Source organism: Chiloscyllium punctatum, chromosome 13 (genome assembly GCF_047496795.1).
Source record: "Chiloscyllium punctatum isolate Juve2018m chromosome 13, sChiPun1.3, whole genome shotgun sequence".
Lineage (NCBI taxonomy): Eukaryota > Metazoa > Chordata > Chondrichthyes > Orectolobiformes > Hemiscylliidae > Chiloscyllium > Chiloscyllium punctatum.
Genome location: NC_092751.1, coordinates 94,031,864 through 94,049,106, shown reverse-complemented (window position 1 = coordinate 94,049,106; position 17,243 = coordinate 94,031,864). Strand labels below are relative to the sequence as shown.

At 39.2% G+C, this 17,243-nt stretch overlaps 1 protein-coding gene across 9 annotated transcripts in view; it reads right to left on the bottom strand.

Annotated features, from left to right (window-relative positions):
• Positions 1 to 1,010: 1,010 nt before the first annotated feature.
• Positions 1,011 to 17,243, bottom strand: part of LOC140484679 (inhibitor of nuclear factor kappa-B kinase subunit alpha-like) — a 165,475-nt gene continuing 149,242 nt past the window's right edge. For all 9 annotated transcript variants that reach the window (XM_072583279.1, XM_072583283.1, XM_072583284.1 and 6 more), the window contains 4 exons: positions 14,317 to 14,464; positions 10,922 to 11,064; positions 10,355 to 10,454; positions 1,011 to 5,266 (listed from right to left, as the gene is read on the bottom strand). In XM_072583279.1, coding sequence (XP_072439380.1) covers positions 5,219 to 5,266; positions 10,355 to 10,454; positions 10,922 to 11,064; positions 14,317 to 14,464 — 439 coding nt within the window. In that variant the 3' untranslated portion in view covers positions 1,011 to 5,218. The remainder of the gene's footprint in view (positions 5,267 to 10,354; positions 10,455 to 10,921; positions 11,065 to 14,316; positions 14,465 to 17,243) is intronic.

Genomic DNA, 17,243 nt, shown 5'->3' with positions numbered 1-17,243 from the left:
ACCCCAGCCTCTTCATCCTCTTCCCTATAGCTCAAACCCTCCAATCCTGGCAACATTCTTGGAAATCTTTTCTGAACCCTTTCAAGTTTCAAATATTTGTTTTTTTCACCTACATCTTAAAATTAGGCAACTAAAACAATTATTTCCCAGATAAACAAGTGATTATTGTAAATTGAAACAACAGAGAAAACGCTGGAAAATCTCAGCAAGTCTGGCAGCATCTGTAAGGAGAGAAAAGAGCTCCCAGCTTTGACAAAGGGTCAGTTAGACTCGAAATGTCAACTCTTTTCTCTCCTTACAGATGCTGCCAGACCTGTTGAGATTTTCCAGCATTTCCTCTGTTGGTTTCAGAGTCCAGCATCCACAGTAATTTGCTTTTATCCAGTGATTATTATAAATTATCTGAATAGAAGATCTGTTGCTGAAATTCCCATCCATGCATCTGACATGTGGACATGATTGTTCAACATATTCCTGCCTGGCCTCTTATATTCTACAATCCATCAACGAAAGGAAATCGAAAACTCAGCTGTCAGAGTCTTAACTAGGTCTCTGTGCTTGCTAAACTAGATTGCGTTGCTTAACTAAAAGCCAATGACTTGAAAATCAGTCAGGTTTTCTGATGACTCAAAAACATCACCATTCCTCATTTCTGAAATTGCTGCAAGTCCAAGAACCAGACATCCCTGTGCTCTTCCAAATTCTAGCTTCCTGAGCATCCCCTATTTATCAGTTTATCATTGCATCCATACTTTCACTTGTCAATAGCCGAAATCTCAGCAATTCCTTCTCCAAATGTCTTCATCCATCTTTTCCCCTTCAAGCTGCTCATTAAAATCTACTTCTATGGCCTGCTCCAATATCTCTATTTGGCTTTGTGTTAAATTTGGTTCCATAATGGTCCTGAGAAGCATCTTAAATTGTTTTACAATGGTAATGATTTTACATAAATACAGTAAATTGTTCTCCAAGAAGAGGGGGAACAAAACTAATCCAAATGAAAACAAATATTTAAGTCTGTTGATTTATTCTTTAATGTCAGTTTGCTTGCAACAAAATAACTCCATAGTAGTGGATCTGAGAACCATTTGCATTTCACAGTTCAAAACATGAAGATCATTTTACAGAATACAATAAGCCTAAACTGTCAAAACAAAACTGACAAAAAATGCATTTTTGCTACTTCAGAGCTGTATAAATACAAATTAAAGTTTGAAACCAAAGCTAAAAAAATAACATTTACCATGAACAATTATGTACAGGAACTTAAATTTAAGTTGAGTTTTATTTTTTTCTGCATTTTATCTGTAGATATTCATGTCTATTCCTTATATTCAATTACTGCAGAAATTTGAATGTGATTACATCAAAAACAGAATAGAATTTTATGATTAATTTAATTTAAAATAGATGCTTTAGCATGAATGAAAAATGAATGCAATCACACAATAGCCGACAGAATAAGAAAAACATGCCTCTGTGTGACCTAATATATAGCAAAAAATATATATATAAAGTACACAAATCAACACTTTCATCATCAATAAAAAGGTGGTGGATATAAACCCATTTTCTAACATATTGCTGACAATATTCTGTGATAGAAATTTATATAACAAACAAAATTCAAATAATATTACATTTTAAAAGTGCAACCAATGCTGTCATAGGATTATAACTGGAAAATGTACAATACATGACTGACAGCAGAACTGTTGGTTATACGAAAGACTTGTTGTTTTCTCATGAACCCTCTACTGATTTTGTATGTTTACTACATAAAATCTAGGTAAGTGTAAAAATGTATTTCCAATTCATCCCAGTATTTATTGTAGTATCTCTGTGCAATCTTGGTTCATATAGGATGTTTAGGGTGGTCTATGCCTCAGTAAGAAGTTTTTTTTCCACTCAATCATTGTAGACATGTACACATGAATGTGACTGCTTTACAAAATGAAATGAACCATTATAGTCACAGGTACTAAGAAATCAGAAAAGCAAATCAATTTGTGAGGGGTTGTAATGAACATTTTTGTATAAAGTCAAAACTTGAATTTCATAACTGTTTCAGTCTCAACCAGCACTATGGTGGAAATATGCAAAAGATGACATAAGCAGTAATTTCCCATTTATACCAAACTAACATCAAAAATCAAAAGGGACAGATAATTATGCCATGCTGGGCAATTATAATTGACTCAAGGTAGGCACCGTTATTTTGCAAGAGAACATAAAATATTTTGGGCATGCAGATGTTCTCCACTTATTTGACTTGAAAAAGAGAGAAATTTTCAATGATCAGTAATTCCTACAAAGCAAATTACTACTTCTCCAAAATCACAACCAGAGATATTTCCATCTCTTGCTGTGTCAGTTATAATCTCAATTTTTATTTGTCAATTAAGAACAAAAATACGTGAACTGTTACAGTGCAAGAAGCCATTTCACAGTTGGTCATAAAAGTATTTTAGAAGTTTTAACATAATCGTTGACTAAACAGGTCACTTAAAATTGATTAAAGGGTTCAGGGTTAGTTAGAGCCAGCTCAGGTTTATGATGTATGTTGAAGGGTCAGTGCTGTGAATCAAATACATAGGTGCAAGTTCCAAAATTTCAAAAATCAAGCTGCTAATTTCAGTTAGACTGTGAAAGCCAGATTCATTTTCAAGGGCCAAAAAGGGTCAGCAATCCCTTTGCAGCCAAATTTGGTCATCAACCAGTTTTGAAATAACATCAGAGAACTGCTGAAGCTATTCTTTACACCTTTAGTCAAAAAAATTATGCTTGGTCCACAAAGTCAAGGAAAGCAGCTATGGAAAATAGTATTTCAAAAGAGTTCCATCCTTTATATAAGTCTATGCATTTTTCTTTTAATCCTTAGATCAATTTGCATAAATTAACCTTAAGTAGGATCTAAGTTTTGCCCAGAAGCAATTATACTGCAAGAAACAGTTAATCAAATTCCAAGATATTAGGAGGAACTTAGATCTATTCATTCAAAGAGATTTTTAAAAATCAGAAATGTAAAAACAATGATCCAGTAATATCTGTATTCTCTATTTTAGCAATTTCAGAGTGGACAAAATAAATTCAACAATGTAAACTTTCCGGGGAATTAAATCAACCATTGAGAACAGTTTTTTCCTCAGACAAAAAAAAAAGTGAATTTTAACACTCAAATCAGATAGACGAGCCTCCAATTTTCCAGTCACATTACTGGAAAACTGCATGAGTTACTTAACAGTAAAGAAAGCATTATTCAAATAGTTTTCTAAATCTGAAAAGAAAGAAAGAAAGAAAATTCATGCAGTGAGGCAGATTTACATATTCTCTAAATATTTAATTTTAAGGTTTCCTTATTTTCAGTTCTATTTTTCAGTTCTCATTTCCACAATGCCCACCAAGCTAAGCAATTGGTAATATTTTTCCCTACCATTTTTGGTTATAATCATGAAACAAACAAAATATTTGTTAAACTTTCAATTGGTGGCTCTCTGTCACCATACATTGAAGACAACTTAAAAACATTGTACCCACTCTTCAAAATATTAAAAGCTAAAATTAGAATTGGGTTAAGACAACCAGTTTGGATCAAAAAATAAGTTTCAAATTTACCAGGTAGGCATGTTATCCAATTTTTAAAAACCATAAACAAATGCCATTTTTATTGGCATACTTAGTCTTAAGATCTATGAGTAGAAACTATATTTTCACTCATTTATTGTAGTGATTGGAATAAGGTCAGTCAGGTGGACCTTACAGAAAACGAGTTCCCTGATTGGACCAGGTTAACACCACCTGTCAGGGAGTTCTGGCTGACAGATATAAACAGGAGTGTCAGGGGTTCTGTTTACTCTCGGAGCTAGCTGGATCAGTGTCACATACTACGCATGTGTAAATAAAGGGTGACTTAGTGACCAGCCTTCATGGAGTTATTTCAGTTACATATCATAATGCTTCATCTAGAAAAATCAGAGATTGTGACAATATATTATTGGACATAATAGTTGCTTAGAATCTTTTCTAAGTGGCAGTCAGTGAAATATTACAGACATGCATCAGATTTTAAAATTGGTTTCTACAAACACATAGCTGTTTTCAGGCAACCATATGCCATGTTTCAAACATTGCAGTATTTTGTTGTGAAATGCAGTTCCTTAAAATTAACGGAGCTTCTAAACAGTGAAATTCAAGACGACCTGTAGTTGCTTTTTAAACACTGAAACTGAAACAACAGGAAAACCTGAAGGCTGTATTTTGACTGAATTAAGTAACAGCCAGGAGAATTTAATTTGATGTCAAGAGAAAATTAATTTTGAAATCTGCAGTTGGTTCTTACTCCAGGGTCGATTGTAGTGTCTATGTCACCAGGTGGGAATGCCATCATGCAGGATGCATAACTTCAGACATGCGAAGAATCGAGGACACCACAAAACTCTGCTGTCACTGAGAGCCGAGAGCCATCAACTCTCAGAGGCTCCAAGAATCTTTAACTACTCAAGTCATGGCCTCCTGAGCTACCTCAAGGTACGGGGGGCACTCTCTGAATCGTATAAAAGGCAGCTGAAGTTCATTTGGATATAGCTACATGGATGCCAGAAAGGTCTGCATGTAGATAATATGCAATATGGATCTGTTAAAATAATCAAAATGTTCAACCAATTATTCTGGAATTATTTCCTTTTCCATACGTAATAAAGAGAAAAATTTGGACAACATTTTTTACTCTTACCTCTTCTAAATAAATAGATGTAAGTAAACAAGCAAAATAAAACAATCCCATAAATCCTGGGGAGACACAACAGGTCCCATAGCAACTGATTCATAAAAGTGTAGTAGTTAAGTTCTAGGCCCTTCAATTTCAATGACTGCTCAAATTGTAAAAGCACCTTTTGATCTTTCCAACTGCGGACAGACTTACATATTCCTGAATTTCTGTTTTTATTAAATATCTAACAGGATCTTACCTAAAATGTCACCTTAACTGTAGCATAAAAATGGATAATGGTAAATGCAACAAGCAGAATCATGTTCAGGTGCGATACTTTCTTTAAATGCAGTTAAAGTCTCAAGAGACATGAAGCACAAGAGGATTGTGTTTCCAGGGTCCAGAAATAGGATTTTACTTTATAGTGTGCACAACAGCAAATGAACACTGATTCAAAGTGTTCTGGTGTTCGGGGCTCAAGAAATCAACTGCCATGCCAAAATATGTATTTCAGAGTCTGTCAGATATCATTTCTTCAAGCCAGCTCCAATCAAGAGACTGAAAAAAAAGAGTAGACAGATGTTGACTACTGGCTACTGCAATTGCAAATCATTTTTTCATCCACTCTACACAAACAAGCACAGAAGTCCTGATCTTAGATTGTTAAAGTCTACACTTATTATTGAGTACTGATAAACTCAGATTAAGAGTTCAAGATGTTACAAGATATCAAACTGCTTGTGCATACAAACAAAAAAATACAGGTTGAAGTGTTCTTTGCTGAACACTTTACACAAAATAATTTCACGAATTTCAAGATACATATCTTTATTAAAAATATTCACAGCATAGGGGATTTTAACTTTCCAAACAGACTGGGACTGCCAGAGTGCTAAGGGTTTAGATGGAGAGGAATTTGTTAAGTGTGTACAAGAACATTTTCTGATTCAGTATGTGGATGTACCTACTAGAGAAGGTGCAAAACTTGACCTACTCTTGGGAAATAAGACAGGGCAGGTGACTGAGGTGTCAGGGGGGAGCACTTTGGGGCCAGCGACCATAATTCTATTCATTTTAAACTAGTGATGGAAAAGGATAGACCAGATCTAAAAGTTAAAGTTCTAAATTGGAGGAAGGCCAATTTTGACGGTATTAGGCAAGAACGTTCAAAAGCTGATTGGGCGCAGATGTTCGTAGGCAAAAAAAAGGTCTGGAAACTGGGAAGCCTTCAGAAATGAGATAACGAGAATCCAGAGAAAGTATATTCCTGTTAGGATGAAAGGAAAGGCTAGTAGGTAGAGGGATGCTGGATGACTAAAGAAATTGAGGGTTTAGTTCAGAAAAAGAAGGAAGCATATGTCAGGTAAAGACAGGATAGATGAATGAATCCTTGGAGGATTAAAAAGGCAGTTGGAGTATACTTAAGAGGGAAATCAGGAGGACAAAAAAGGGAACATGAGATAGCTTTGGCAAATAAAGTTAAGGAGAATCCAAAGGATTTTTACAAATACATTAAGGACAAAAGGGAAAGAATAGGGCCCCTCAAAGATCAGTAAGGTAACCCTTTGTGTGGAGCTGCAGGAGATGGGGGGATACTAAACGAGTATTTTGCATCAGTATTTACTGTGGAAAAGGACATGGAAGATACAGAATTAGGGTAATAGATGGTGACATGTTGAAAAATGTCCATATTACAGAGGAGGAAGTGCTGGATGTCTTGAAAGACATAAGTGATAAATCCCCAGAACCTGATCAGGTGTACCCGAGAACTCTGTGGCAAGTTAGGGAAGTGATTGCTGGGCCTCTTACCGATATATTTGTATCATCAATAGTCACAGGTGAGGTGCCGGAAGACTGGAGTTGGCTAACATGGTGCCACTGTTTAAGAAGGGTGGTAAGGACAAGCCAGGGAACCATAGACCAGTGAGTCTGATGTCGGTGGTGGGCAAGTTGTTGGAGGGAATCCTGAGGGACAGGATGTGCATGTATTTGGAAAGGCAAGGGCTGATTAGGGATAGTCAACATGGCCTTATGCATGGGAAATCATGTCTCACAAACTTGATTGAGTATTTTGATGAGGTAACAAGGAGGATTGAGGAGGGCAGAGTAGTGGATGTGATGTATATGGACTTCAGGAAGGCATTCGACAAGGTTCCCCATGGGAGACTGGTGAGCAAGGTTAGATCTCTCAGAATACAGGGAGAACTCGCCATTTGGAGACAGAACTGGCTCAAAGGTAGAAGACTGGTGGCGGTGGAGGGTTGTTTTTCAGACTGGAGGCCTGAGACCAGTGGAGTGCCACAAGGATCGGTGCTGGGCCCTCTACTTTTTGTCATTTCCATAAATGATTTGTATGTGAGCATAAGAGGTATAGTTAGTAAGTTTGCGGATGACACCAAAATTGGAGGTGTAGTGTACAGCGAAGAAGGTTACCTCAGATTTCAATGGGATCTTGATCAGATGGGCCAATGGGCCGAGAAGTGGCAGATGAAGTTTAATTTAGATAAATGTGAGATACTGCATTTTGGGAAAGCAAATCTTAGCAGGACTTATTCACTTAATGGTAAGGTCCTAGGGAGTGTTGCTGAACAAAGAGACCTTGGAGTGCAGGTTCATAGCTCCTTGAAAGTGGAGTCACGGGTAGATAGGATAGTGAAGGTGGTGTTCGGTATGCTTTCCTTTATTGGTCAGAGTATTGAGTTCAGGAGTTGGGAGGTCATCTTGCAGCTGTACAGGACATTGGTTAGGCCACTGTTGGAATATTGCGTGCAATTCTGGTTTCCTTCCTATCGGAAAGATGTTGTGAAACATGAAAGGGTTCCGAAAAGATTTACAAGGATGTTGCCAGGGTTGGAGGATTTGAGCTATAGGGAGAGGCTGAACAGGCAGGGACTGTTTTCCCTGGAGTGTCAGAGGCTGAGGGGTGACCTTATAGAGATTTACAAAATTATGAGGGGCATGGATAGGGTAAATAGGCAAAGTCTTTTCCCTGGGGTGGGGGAGTCCAGAACTAGAGGGCATAGATTTAGGTTGAGAGGGGAAAGATATTAAAGAGACCTAAGGGGCAACTTTTTCACACAGAATGTAGTACGGGTATGGAGTGAGCTGCCAGAGGAAGTGATGAAGGCTGGTACAATTGCAACATTTAAGAGGTATTTGGATGGGTAAATGAATAGGAAGGGTTTGGAGGGATATGGGCCTGGAGCTGACAGGTGGGACAAGATTGGGTTGGAGTACCTGGTCGGCTTGGATCAAAGGGTCTGTTTCCATGCTGTACATCTCTATGACTTTATTCGGGGTTACAAATAAAATCAGGTGCATATTATTATGGCTCCTGTGCATAAATCATATAACATACTGTGACGATGCTGTGGCTTCAAGAGGTGTATTTTGTCTTGGTTTATTGTAAGAGAGAGACTGAACAAGAGGCACCAAGCAGTCTGTGGTAAAGTAAACAGCTTAGGAGGCCTTCGGATTTTTTTTTTCAAAGTTGGAAACAATAGAAGCAGCCTGGATCAATGTGGCCAGCTCTCAGACAGGATTTCTCGATTTTTTTTTAGCTTTGAGATTCAGATCAGAATTGCTGGCAACTTGACGAAGTAGAAGCTATTTTCACCCCACTCTCTTGGTTGGACTTAGGAGTTGGGGTTTCTCTTTCTACTGCAGGCATTGCACATGAGAAAAGCAGATTTCTGAATTTGCCTTTTCCCCAGGAATGTGTTCCTAGGATGTTATTATGCTGGAATGGTTAATTAATAGTTACTGTATCTATTATACTGTTCAGTTTTCCAATAGACTTGTTATTTTAAGTTCTTCTTTCTTCTGTCATATTTTAACTACAGTGTTTGAATAAACGGTGCTTTGCTTAACACAATAGTTTGACCAGTTGAATTGCATCTGGAAAACAACACTTTAAAGTAAGAAAAGGTGAGAGTTTAGGTTACCTTCTGAAAATAAATTGAGGGGGTCTGGTCTGTTCCAGTGCAGTATCATGGAAAAAAAACTACACAACAGCTACATTGTATTTTAAGGCAGCATCAACATTCTGAAGAGCAATCTAAAGCCAAAATACATTGGTCCAGAGCTTCTGGTCTCAATACAGTCAGACACCAGCTGCACGCTTACATATACACTATGGGATCCCTTTGAAGTCCAGATGCATGGATTATATGGGATTTCTTCAGGAAATTGAAATTGAAATTTACATTGGGCAATGAGCTTGCACCAAAATGCTCTGACAGAATTCCCAATATAGACATAGAGGCAGAAACTTGAGAGTTTAGACATACACAGGAGATATTAGAGAACATAAGAACTAGAAGCAGGAGTGGGCCACCTGACCCTTTGAGCCTGCTCTGTCATTCAATAAAATCATGGCTGATCTTTTCATGGCCTCATCTCCATTGACACACCCTCTCATCATAACCCTTAATTCTTTTGCTGTTCAAAAAATTATCTTAGCTTTCAAAACATTTAAAGCTAATAGTTGAGGCTATTTCACTGGGCAGGGAATTCCATAGATTCACAACACTCTGGGTGGAGAAGTTCCTTCTCAATTTGGTTCTAAATGTGCTCTCCCCTAATTTTGAGGCTATGCCCTCTTGTCCTCGTCTCACCTGCTCGTGGAAACATTCTCTCTCCTTCTATCTTAACTATTCCCTTCATAATTTAAAATGTTTCTATAAGGTTCTCCCTTCATTCTCCTAAATTCCAATGAATATAAGACCATAACACATAGGAGTGGAAGCAAGGCCATTCGGCCCATCGAGTCCACCCCGCCATTCAATCATGGATGATAGGCATTTCAACTCCACTTACCCGCACTCTCTCTGTAGCCCTAAATTCCTTGCGAGATCAAGAATTTATCAATCTCTGCCTTGATGACATTTAATGTCCTGGCCTCCACTGCGCTCAGTGGCAATGAATTCTACAGGCCCACCACACTCTAGCTGAAGAAATGTCTCCTCGTTTCCATTCTTAATTGACCTGCTCTAATTCTAAGGCTGTCCCCATGGGTCCTCGTCTCCCCGCCTAATGGAAACAAATTCCCAGCATCCACCATTTCGAAGCCATGCATTATCTTGTAAGTTTCTATCAGATCTCCCCTCAATCTTCTAAACTCTCATGAATATAATCCCAGGATCCTCAGCAGTTCATCGTATGTTAGGCCTACCATTCCAGGGGTCATCCTTGTGAATAGTGTGTACAATCACAATCTACTCAGTCTCTCCTAATATGCCAACCTCCTCAACTCTGGAATCAACGTAGCGAACCTCCTCTGCACCCCCTCCAATGCCAGTACATGTTTTATCAAGCAAGGACACCAAAACTGCATGCGGTACTCCAAGTGTGGCCTCACCAGCACTCCATACATCTGTAACATTACCTCCCTACTTTTAAACTCAATCCTTTTAGCAATGAAGGACAACATTCCATTTGCCTTCCTAATTACCTGTTACACCTGCAAACCAACCTTCTGTGATTAGAAGTTAGTGTAACTCTAGGGTAACTAAAAAAGACTGACCATCCTGATTCACCACTGACCCCTAACATTCCTCCCAACATGCCGAAACCCCTGACTTCCCACCCTCCATGAATAAGAGAGCTATTCCTTGGAAACTTCAGCCCATTTTAAACAGTACTTACCGATATACTATTATTCTGTTCTAATAGAGTTTCCCGCATCAAATTGTGCAACTGGCTGCAGAAATGTTGATTCTCTTCAATTACGGACATTGAAGATTCACTATAAGTCATAAAGATAGATAAACAAATTAGTTTATTATGTGGATTGTTTTGTGTTTGACAATTAGGCTTAGTTGAACTTAAAGACTGGTAGCCTAACAGATATCTGTTTTGGTAATCAAATTTATCTTTATAAAAGGTACATGAGTAGTATCACATTTATTAGTTTTTATCTTCTTACATGGTAGGACTCACATATTTGAAACCATTTCTGAGATAATCAAAATCTAAATCTAAGAGCAAGTTTGAAATACTCAAATAATAAAAAAGTGCAGAACATAAAAAGTAGCGATCTTCACAGGTTTCAAAATCTCTCAATTATTTCCACATTTGAACTGCTTTCTCTAAAAGCTTTAGTCAATTCTTCAAAGTATATTGACGAAATGTACTTAGCTAAAATGTACACTGAAAATTCAAGTGTAAATAAAAGACAAAATAAAAGCTGGTAAAATTCCAGATCGTTCTTACCTGTTTTTCATTACAGGTATTGAAGACAAAGGGTTAGGTAAAGCATTTTGTGGCATAGAATTCTGCCCTTGTTGTGTCCATCCTAAACCATGGGGTGAACCAGAAGACAACGGGCTTGCACTTTCAGGGCCTCGAGCTGTGCTCTGAAATGAATGCAGATACGAAAAGATTTGCTCAAACTCTATGCATGGTATTAAACATATTCTTTGCCTTACAAAAAGAAAAAAAAGGCAGCATTTAAGCACATTGTCATTCAGCATGTATGGCTGCTGGTTTAAACTCTTCCTGTGAGAAAAGTTAGGGGTTATGGAACAAAAGGGACAGGAGCAACAAAAAATGTGAAGTTGCCTGAGCAGTACGAAACACAGTTAATAGGTATTTTCCAGGCTGGAGGAAAGCATGTATAATTGATCTAGATCTGTGTGCAGCGGACAATTTCAAAGTCATTAGACAAAATAAATGCAAGACTTGTAACTGTGAGGAGAATATTGCAGAACTTGAAAAAGGCATGAACGTGTTGGTGGAGTGCGTGCACAAAATTCAATGCAGAAAATGAGGGATGAAATACTTTGGTACAAAGCATGTGGAGAGATGGTATAAATTAAAATGGTAATATTCTAAAGATGTACGGGAGCATACAGACAGTGTGGAGACATGCATAGGTCATAAAAGGTGGCAGGGTACAAAGGGAGAGACAGGCGTCTTTTTTTTAAAAAAAATAACATTCTAAGCTTTATTAGTGGGGATATAGAATACAGAACAGGTAGGTTACGCTGAGCTTATCGAAAGCACTGGTTAGAATTTAGCTGGAGTATTGTGTACAGTTCTAAGTGCCACACTGTTGGAAGGTTGGAAATGCATTGGAGAGAGTGCAGAAGAGGGTTTAACAAGAATGGTTCCAGGGATGAATCATGTCATCCTTGGAGACCCGACCAAAGGGTTTCTAAATTCATGAGGAACTTGGACACAATGTATGGGGGAAAAAATTGTTCCCAGTCATAAAAGAATGAAGAACCACAGGGCACAGTTTTTAAAGTGTTTGTAAGAGACTGACTGTGTGGAGTTTGCACGTTCTCCCCGTGTCTGCATGGGTTTCCTCCGGGTGCTCCGGTTTCCTCCCACAGTCCAAAGATGTGCAGGTCAGGTGAATTGGCCATGCTAAATTGCCCGTAGTGTTAGGTAAGGGGTAAATGTAGATGTAGGGGTATGGGTGGGTTACGCTTCGGCGGGCCGGTGTGGACTTGTTGGGCCGGAGGGCCTGTTTCCACACTGTAAGTAATCTAATCTAAAAGCAAATACGAGGTGATAAAGAACATTTTTACACAGCAAGTGGGTTGGGTTTGCAAATGGACTTTCTGGAAGTGTGGCAAAGGAAGTTCAATTCAGACATTCAAGATGGCATGGGATAATTACTTAAATAGAAATAATGTGCAGGGGTACAGGGAAAAGACAGGAGTTTCTCACAAAGTCAAATCGCAGCCAACTGGTCCAGACACAAAGGGATGAATGGTTTCTTTCAGCAATAATAACAATTCAGATACTATTCCAGTTCCAAGCACAAGTTGCAGCATTTCCCAGTACAAAAAGCTAATTAAAGCTGGCTTTTAAGTACGACACCATGAAATACCTGTTTTCATCAAAACTCTCCTCCACAAAAAATTTCCCAATATTGGCTGGGCCAGCATGAGGATGCACCAAGGAGTGAAGATGCATCTATCTAACATAGGATTCTTAAGGAACTTAACAGGGTAAATACTGAGAGGATGCTTCCCTTTATCGGAGGTACTTGGACCAGTCTCGTGTCAGAATTAAGAGGAGGCAATTTAAGGCTAAGATGAGAAGAAATCCCTTCTCCCAGTGGGTTGAAACTCCTTGCCACAGAGAGCCATGGGGGCAGAGGCCTTGTGTATATTTAAGGCTGAAATGGATAGATTCTTGATCAGTAGGGGAATCAAGGGTGCTGGGGAAAATGCAGCAAAGTGGACTCGAGAAACGTCGGATCAAGCATGATCGTATTCAACGGTGGAGCAGCTCAAGATGCTGAACAGCTTACATCTTTACTATTTCATATGGTCTATCCTTGACTCAATCAGATGTATTTCACAGGCTGATGTCAAAGCCACTCATAAGGAGTTCCAACAACATGTCATCAGTCAGTTCAAATGATGGGGCCAAGTTTGACATCACTTCAGATTCTGCATGTATCTCAGAATAATGGGTAGGGAGATTACCTCCAAACAATAGGATCTTAAAAAATGCAAGAACAAATGAATCTTTTTGTTATATAGAGGACAGAGCAAATTTCCCATCTATGTACTTTGATTTGTAAGAATGATCAGCAGTACCAACGATTTTAATTCTTTATGATGATGCTTGGTTGCAAAAGGTTATGTGAGTGAATGTTGATCAACATAAATGTACTCCAGCTACACTGAAAGGTTAAGCTTTTTAACCAAACTCATGAAGAATGCAACATGAACGAGGCACATGGTACAAGGTGCAGAATGTTCAGAAGAGAAGTTGACATCCTCTCCAAAGCTTTCTTGCAGGAGTGAGTCGTCAAAAAGTGTGGCACTGAAAAGCATAGCTGGTCAGGCAGCATCCAAGGAGCAGGAGATTCGATGTTTCGGGCATAAGCCCTTCATCAGGAAGGCCTGAAGGGCTTATGCCCAAAATGTTGACTTCCCTGTTCCTCGGACGCGGCCCGACCTGCTGTGCTTTTCCAGCGCCATACTTGTCGACTCCGATCTCCACTATCTGCATCCTCACTTTCTGCTGCAGATGCAAGGATTCAAGTTACTCATTCACCTCCCAGAGATGTCAGCACAGTATAACTTAGATGAACATATCAGGTAAAAGGATGAATAGGCCATTTAGCCTCTCAAACCTTCTTGACCATTAAGTTCATGGCTGATCTGATTGTAACCTTAATACCACATTTGCACTTGTCCCCCAATATATTGTCAGCATTTACCGAATCAAGAATCAATCTACGTCTGCTTTAAAAATTGTCAAAGACCAACTTTCTTAAATGATAGTGGAAGCAGACACCCAGAAAATATTTCTTCTCAGCTCTAACTTAAATTGTCAACCCTCTTATTTTTAAGTAGTGACATGCTAGTTCTACTACCACAAGAGAAGTAGTCTTGGAGAAAAATCAAAAAATTATTATGACACTGATTAAATAAGACAAAAAGATTCAAAATATAAACATGCATTATTTAAAGACTTTCTATGGAGCGATAGTATTCAACGAAAAATTGAAAGCAGACCCATTCCACTCAAATTTAGGGTGGCTGAGTTGATAACTGATGGTTTTCTACTAAAACTGATCTTATTGAGAGATTTTTAAAAAAAACTCATAACACCCCTAGATATGGGAGAAGAGTACTTACACAAGCAATTTTTAACAAATACCATATTTCTTTCTGCCTCTTTTCTTGCGAGCGCAACAACATTTTTTCATTTTCTCTAATGTTGTCAAGCGCTTGTTCAATGTTGGGAAAAAGATCAATGATTTTCTGCTTGCAGGCCAGAAGTTTACTGCAAAATACAAAAATAGACAATGGTTAAAGAAAGAGCTATTATGACAGTTTAGTAATATTGTATTACTTACAAAAGGAGATGCGGATTAATATCAAGACATACTATAAAAACTCAATACATTTAGTTTGACAATAGTGTAAAAACTTGGTTTGTCAGAGTGAACAATATTCAACAAGGGTATATTCTAGTACTTTTTACATTGTTGGGACTGTAAAAATTGGGAAAATCAAAATCACTGTCTTTAGTCCTTTGGATAAACACTGTTTCCTTGCATCCAACACATTGCTGTCCTCAGCAACCACCTGAGCCAGACTGTGTACAACCTTCATTTACGACTTAATCCAGAGATAAAAATCACACAACACCAGGTTATCGTCCAACAGGTTTAATTGGAAGCACTAGCTTTGCTTCCAATTAAACCTGTTGGACTATAACCTAGTGTTGTGTGATTTTTAACTTTGTACACCCCAGTCCAACACTGGCATCTCCAAATCATAATCCAGAGATGAGCTTCCAACAATGTAGTTTTGTTTTTACAAACATTTTATCACCACCTAACTCTGCCCTGCCTTGTCTGCTGCTCAAATCCTCAGTTGCTTTTGCTTTCTGTAGAGTTAATTCCTTCAATAAACTCTTGCTGACCAATTATGTTTTACCTTTCACAAAATTCAAAGTTCTGCTGCTCATATCCTGACTCACACCAAAGTTCCCTTCATCTGTTATTCACTGATTTATAATTTCTCCTGGATGTCGTGATTTTAAAATTCTTGGCCTTGCTCCTCCCATCTCTACTCTCACCTCTCAACCTCAGATCTGTATTCCTCTAAATCTGGCCAGGACAGTGTAGTTATTGGGACCAGGTTGACCTCATTAACAACGTTCTTTTAGATTAGATTACTTACAGTGTGGAAACAGGCCCTTCAGCCCAACAAGTCCACACCGCCAAAGCACAACCCACCCAGACCCTTTCCCCGACATTTACCCCTTCACCTAACACTCCAGACAATTTAGTATGGCCAATTCACCTAACCTGCACATTTTTGGATTGTGGGAGGAAACCGGAGCACCCGGAGGAAACCCACGCAGACACGGGGAGAATGTGCAAACTCCACACAGACAGTTGCCTGAGGTGGGAATTGAACCCAGGTCTCTGGAGCTGTGAGGCAGCATTGCTAACCACTGTGCCGCCCATCACTGTGCCGTGTTCTTGATTGGATCAGGAAAATCTTGGATAACCAAGAGACATTTGGGCCTGGATGTCACTGGAAAAGAAGCATGCAGTGTCTGTCAATACCCTCGAGGTATACAGGGAGAGGTGGGCACCGTGGGGTGTGAAATACTTTATTTCCTCCTCGGACTCCATTTTGATTTAATCGCTGCCCACCACTTTTCCCTTTTTGAACACTCAGCAGTGCCCTTTGTTGAGAAGGGCAATGCTTGTCACTAGCTACTTGAGTGTTTCCTTTCTTCCTGGTGGTGGAATATGAATAAAGTTTTATGCACTCATTGGTGACTGGCAGAGGAAGATATGGGTGCTGGGGAAAATAAGCACGACTGCTGTTTAGTAGTAGTGTGGGGGTTAAATAAAAAGAAAAATATACAACCAGCAGATTAGAATCTCCAGAGTTCAGGAAAATTATTTTACAAAATAACCAAGATTAGAATCGCCTCAATTTAGGTGACTGACTCAGAGCTGGCTGGCCACAGCCAGTGTTACTGTGGGTTCTGTTTTTTTTTAGGTAAAAAAAAAACTAGCAGAGTAGAATTGCCTCAGGAAAAAAAGTATAATGAGAACGTTAGTATCCCTTCAGTTGGGGACTGATTCAGAGCTGGCTGGCCACAGCCAGTGTACTGTGCACTAGTAAATAAAGTGTGACTTGGTGATGGGACACCAGCCTCTGTGCAGTTATTTCAGTGGCAATGAGAGAAAACAGGACACGCCTAATGAACATTTGCTTGCAACTATCATCTTGGAATTGGGGTAAGCATTTCTGGCATCATGCCTCTATTTAGGAAGCTCAACTCATTTGACCCTGCTGTCAATGACTGGGCCCAATATGTCTACAGAACGTGATATCTCTTCTAGGAAAATGTCATTGGGGCAGATGAAAAGCAACATGTAATCCTTCTGACTGTGTGTGGACATGCAGCATTTTTGGTCATAAGGAGCTTAACTTTCCCAGAGGCACCAGACACTTGAACCTTCCAAGAGCGGACAGAGTTGATTAAAGCATACTACGAACCCAAACCTCCTCTAACCCTGAGATGCTATCAGTTTTATTAGGCTGTTAGGAAACTGGGGACTAATTATTGGGATTTTTGACAAGGTTTTGACGATAGGCAGAGGAAGGTGATTTTGGGTTAACCCTGAAGGAAATACCGAGACCGTTTGGTACGTGGGATTAATAATGCAACCATGCACAAGTGCCTATTTACTGAGACCCAACAAGGCTTTAAACATGCGCTACAGCTGGCCTTGTCATCAGAAAATGTGGCAAGTGGAGGATTCAAACTACAGGGCACCCTAATGGAAGTGGACACCCTCACCTCTCCAACTGAGGTGGGGGGAACACCAGATGAGTTTAAGCAATTGCACAGCCTCACGTAGGGCATGTCCTGAGCAGACAGACCTAGGCCAACACACAGCAGAACCTCACAACAAAGCTGAGCCACAGCCAAGTGGCTAATCAGTTCTTCAGGATCTGGACTGGCAAGCCATTGTAGATGCTACCGGTAAACGGATTTGAGACAAAGGAGTCCTAAAAGGCATGACTTG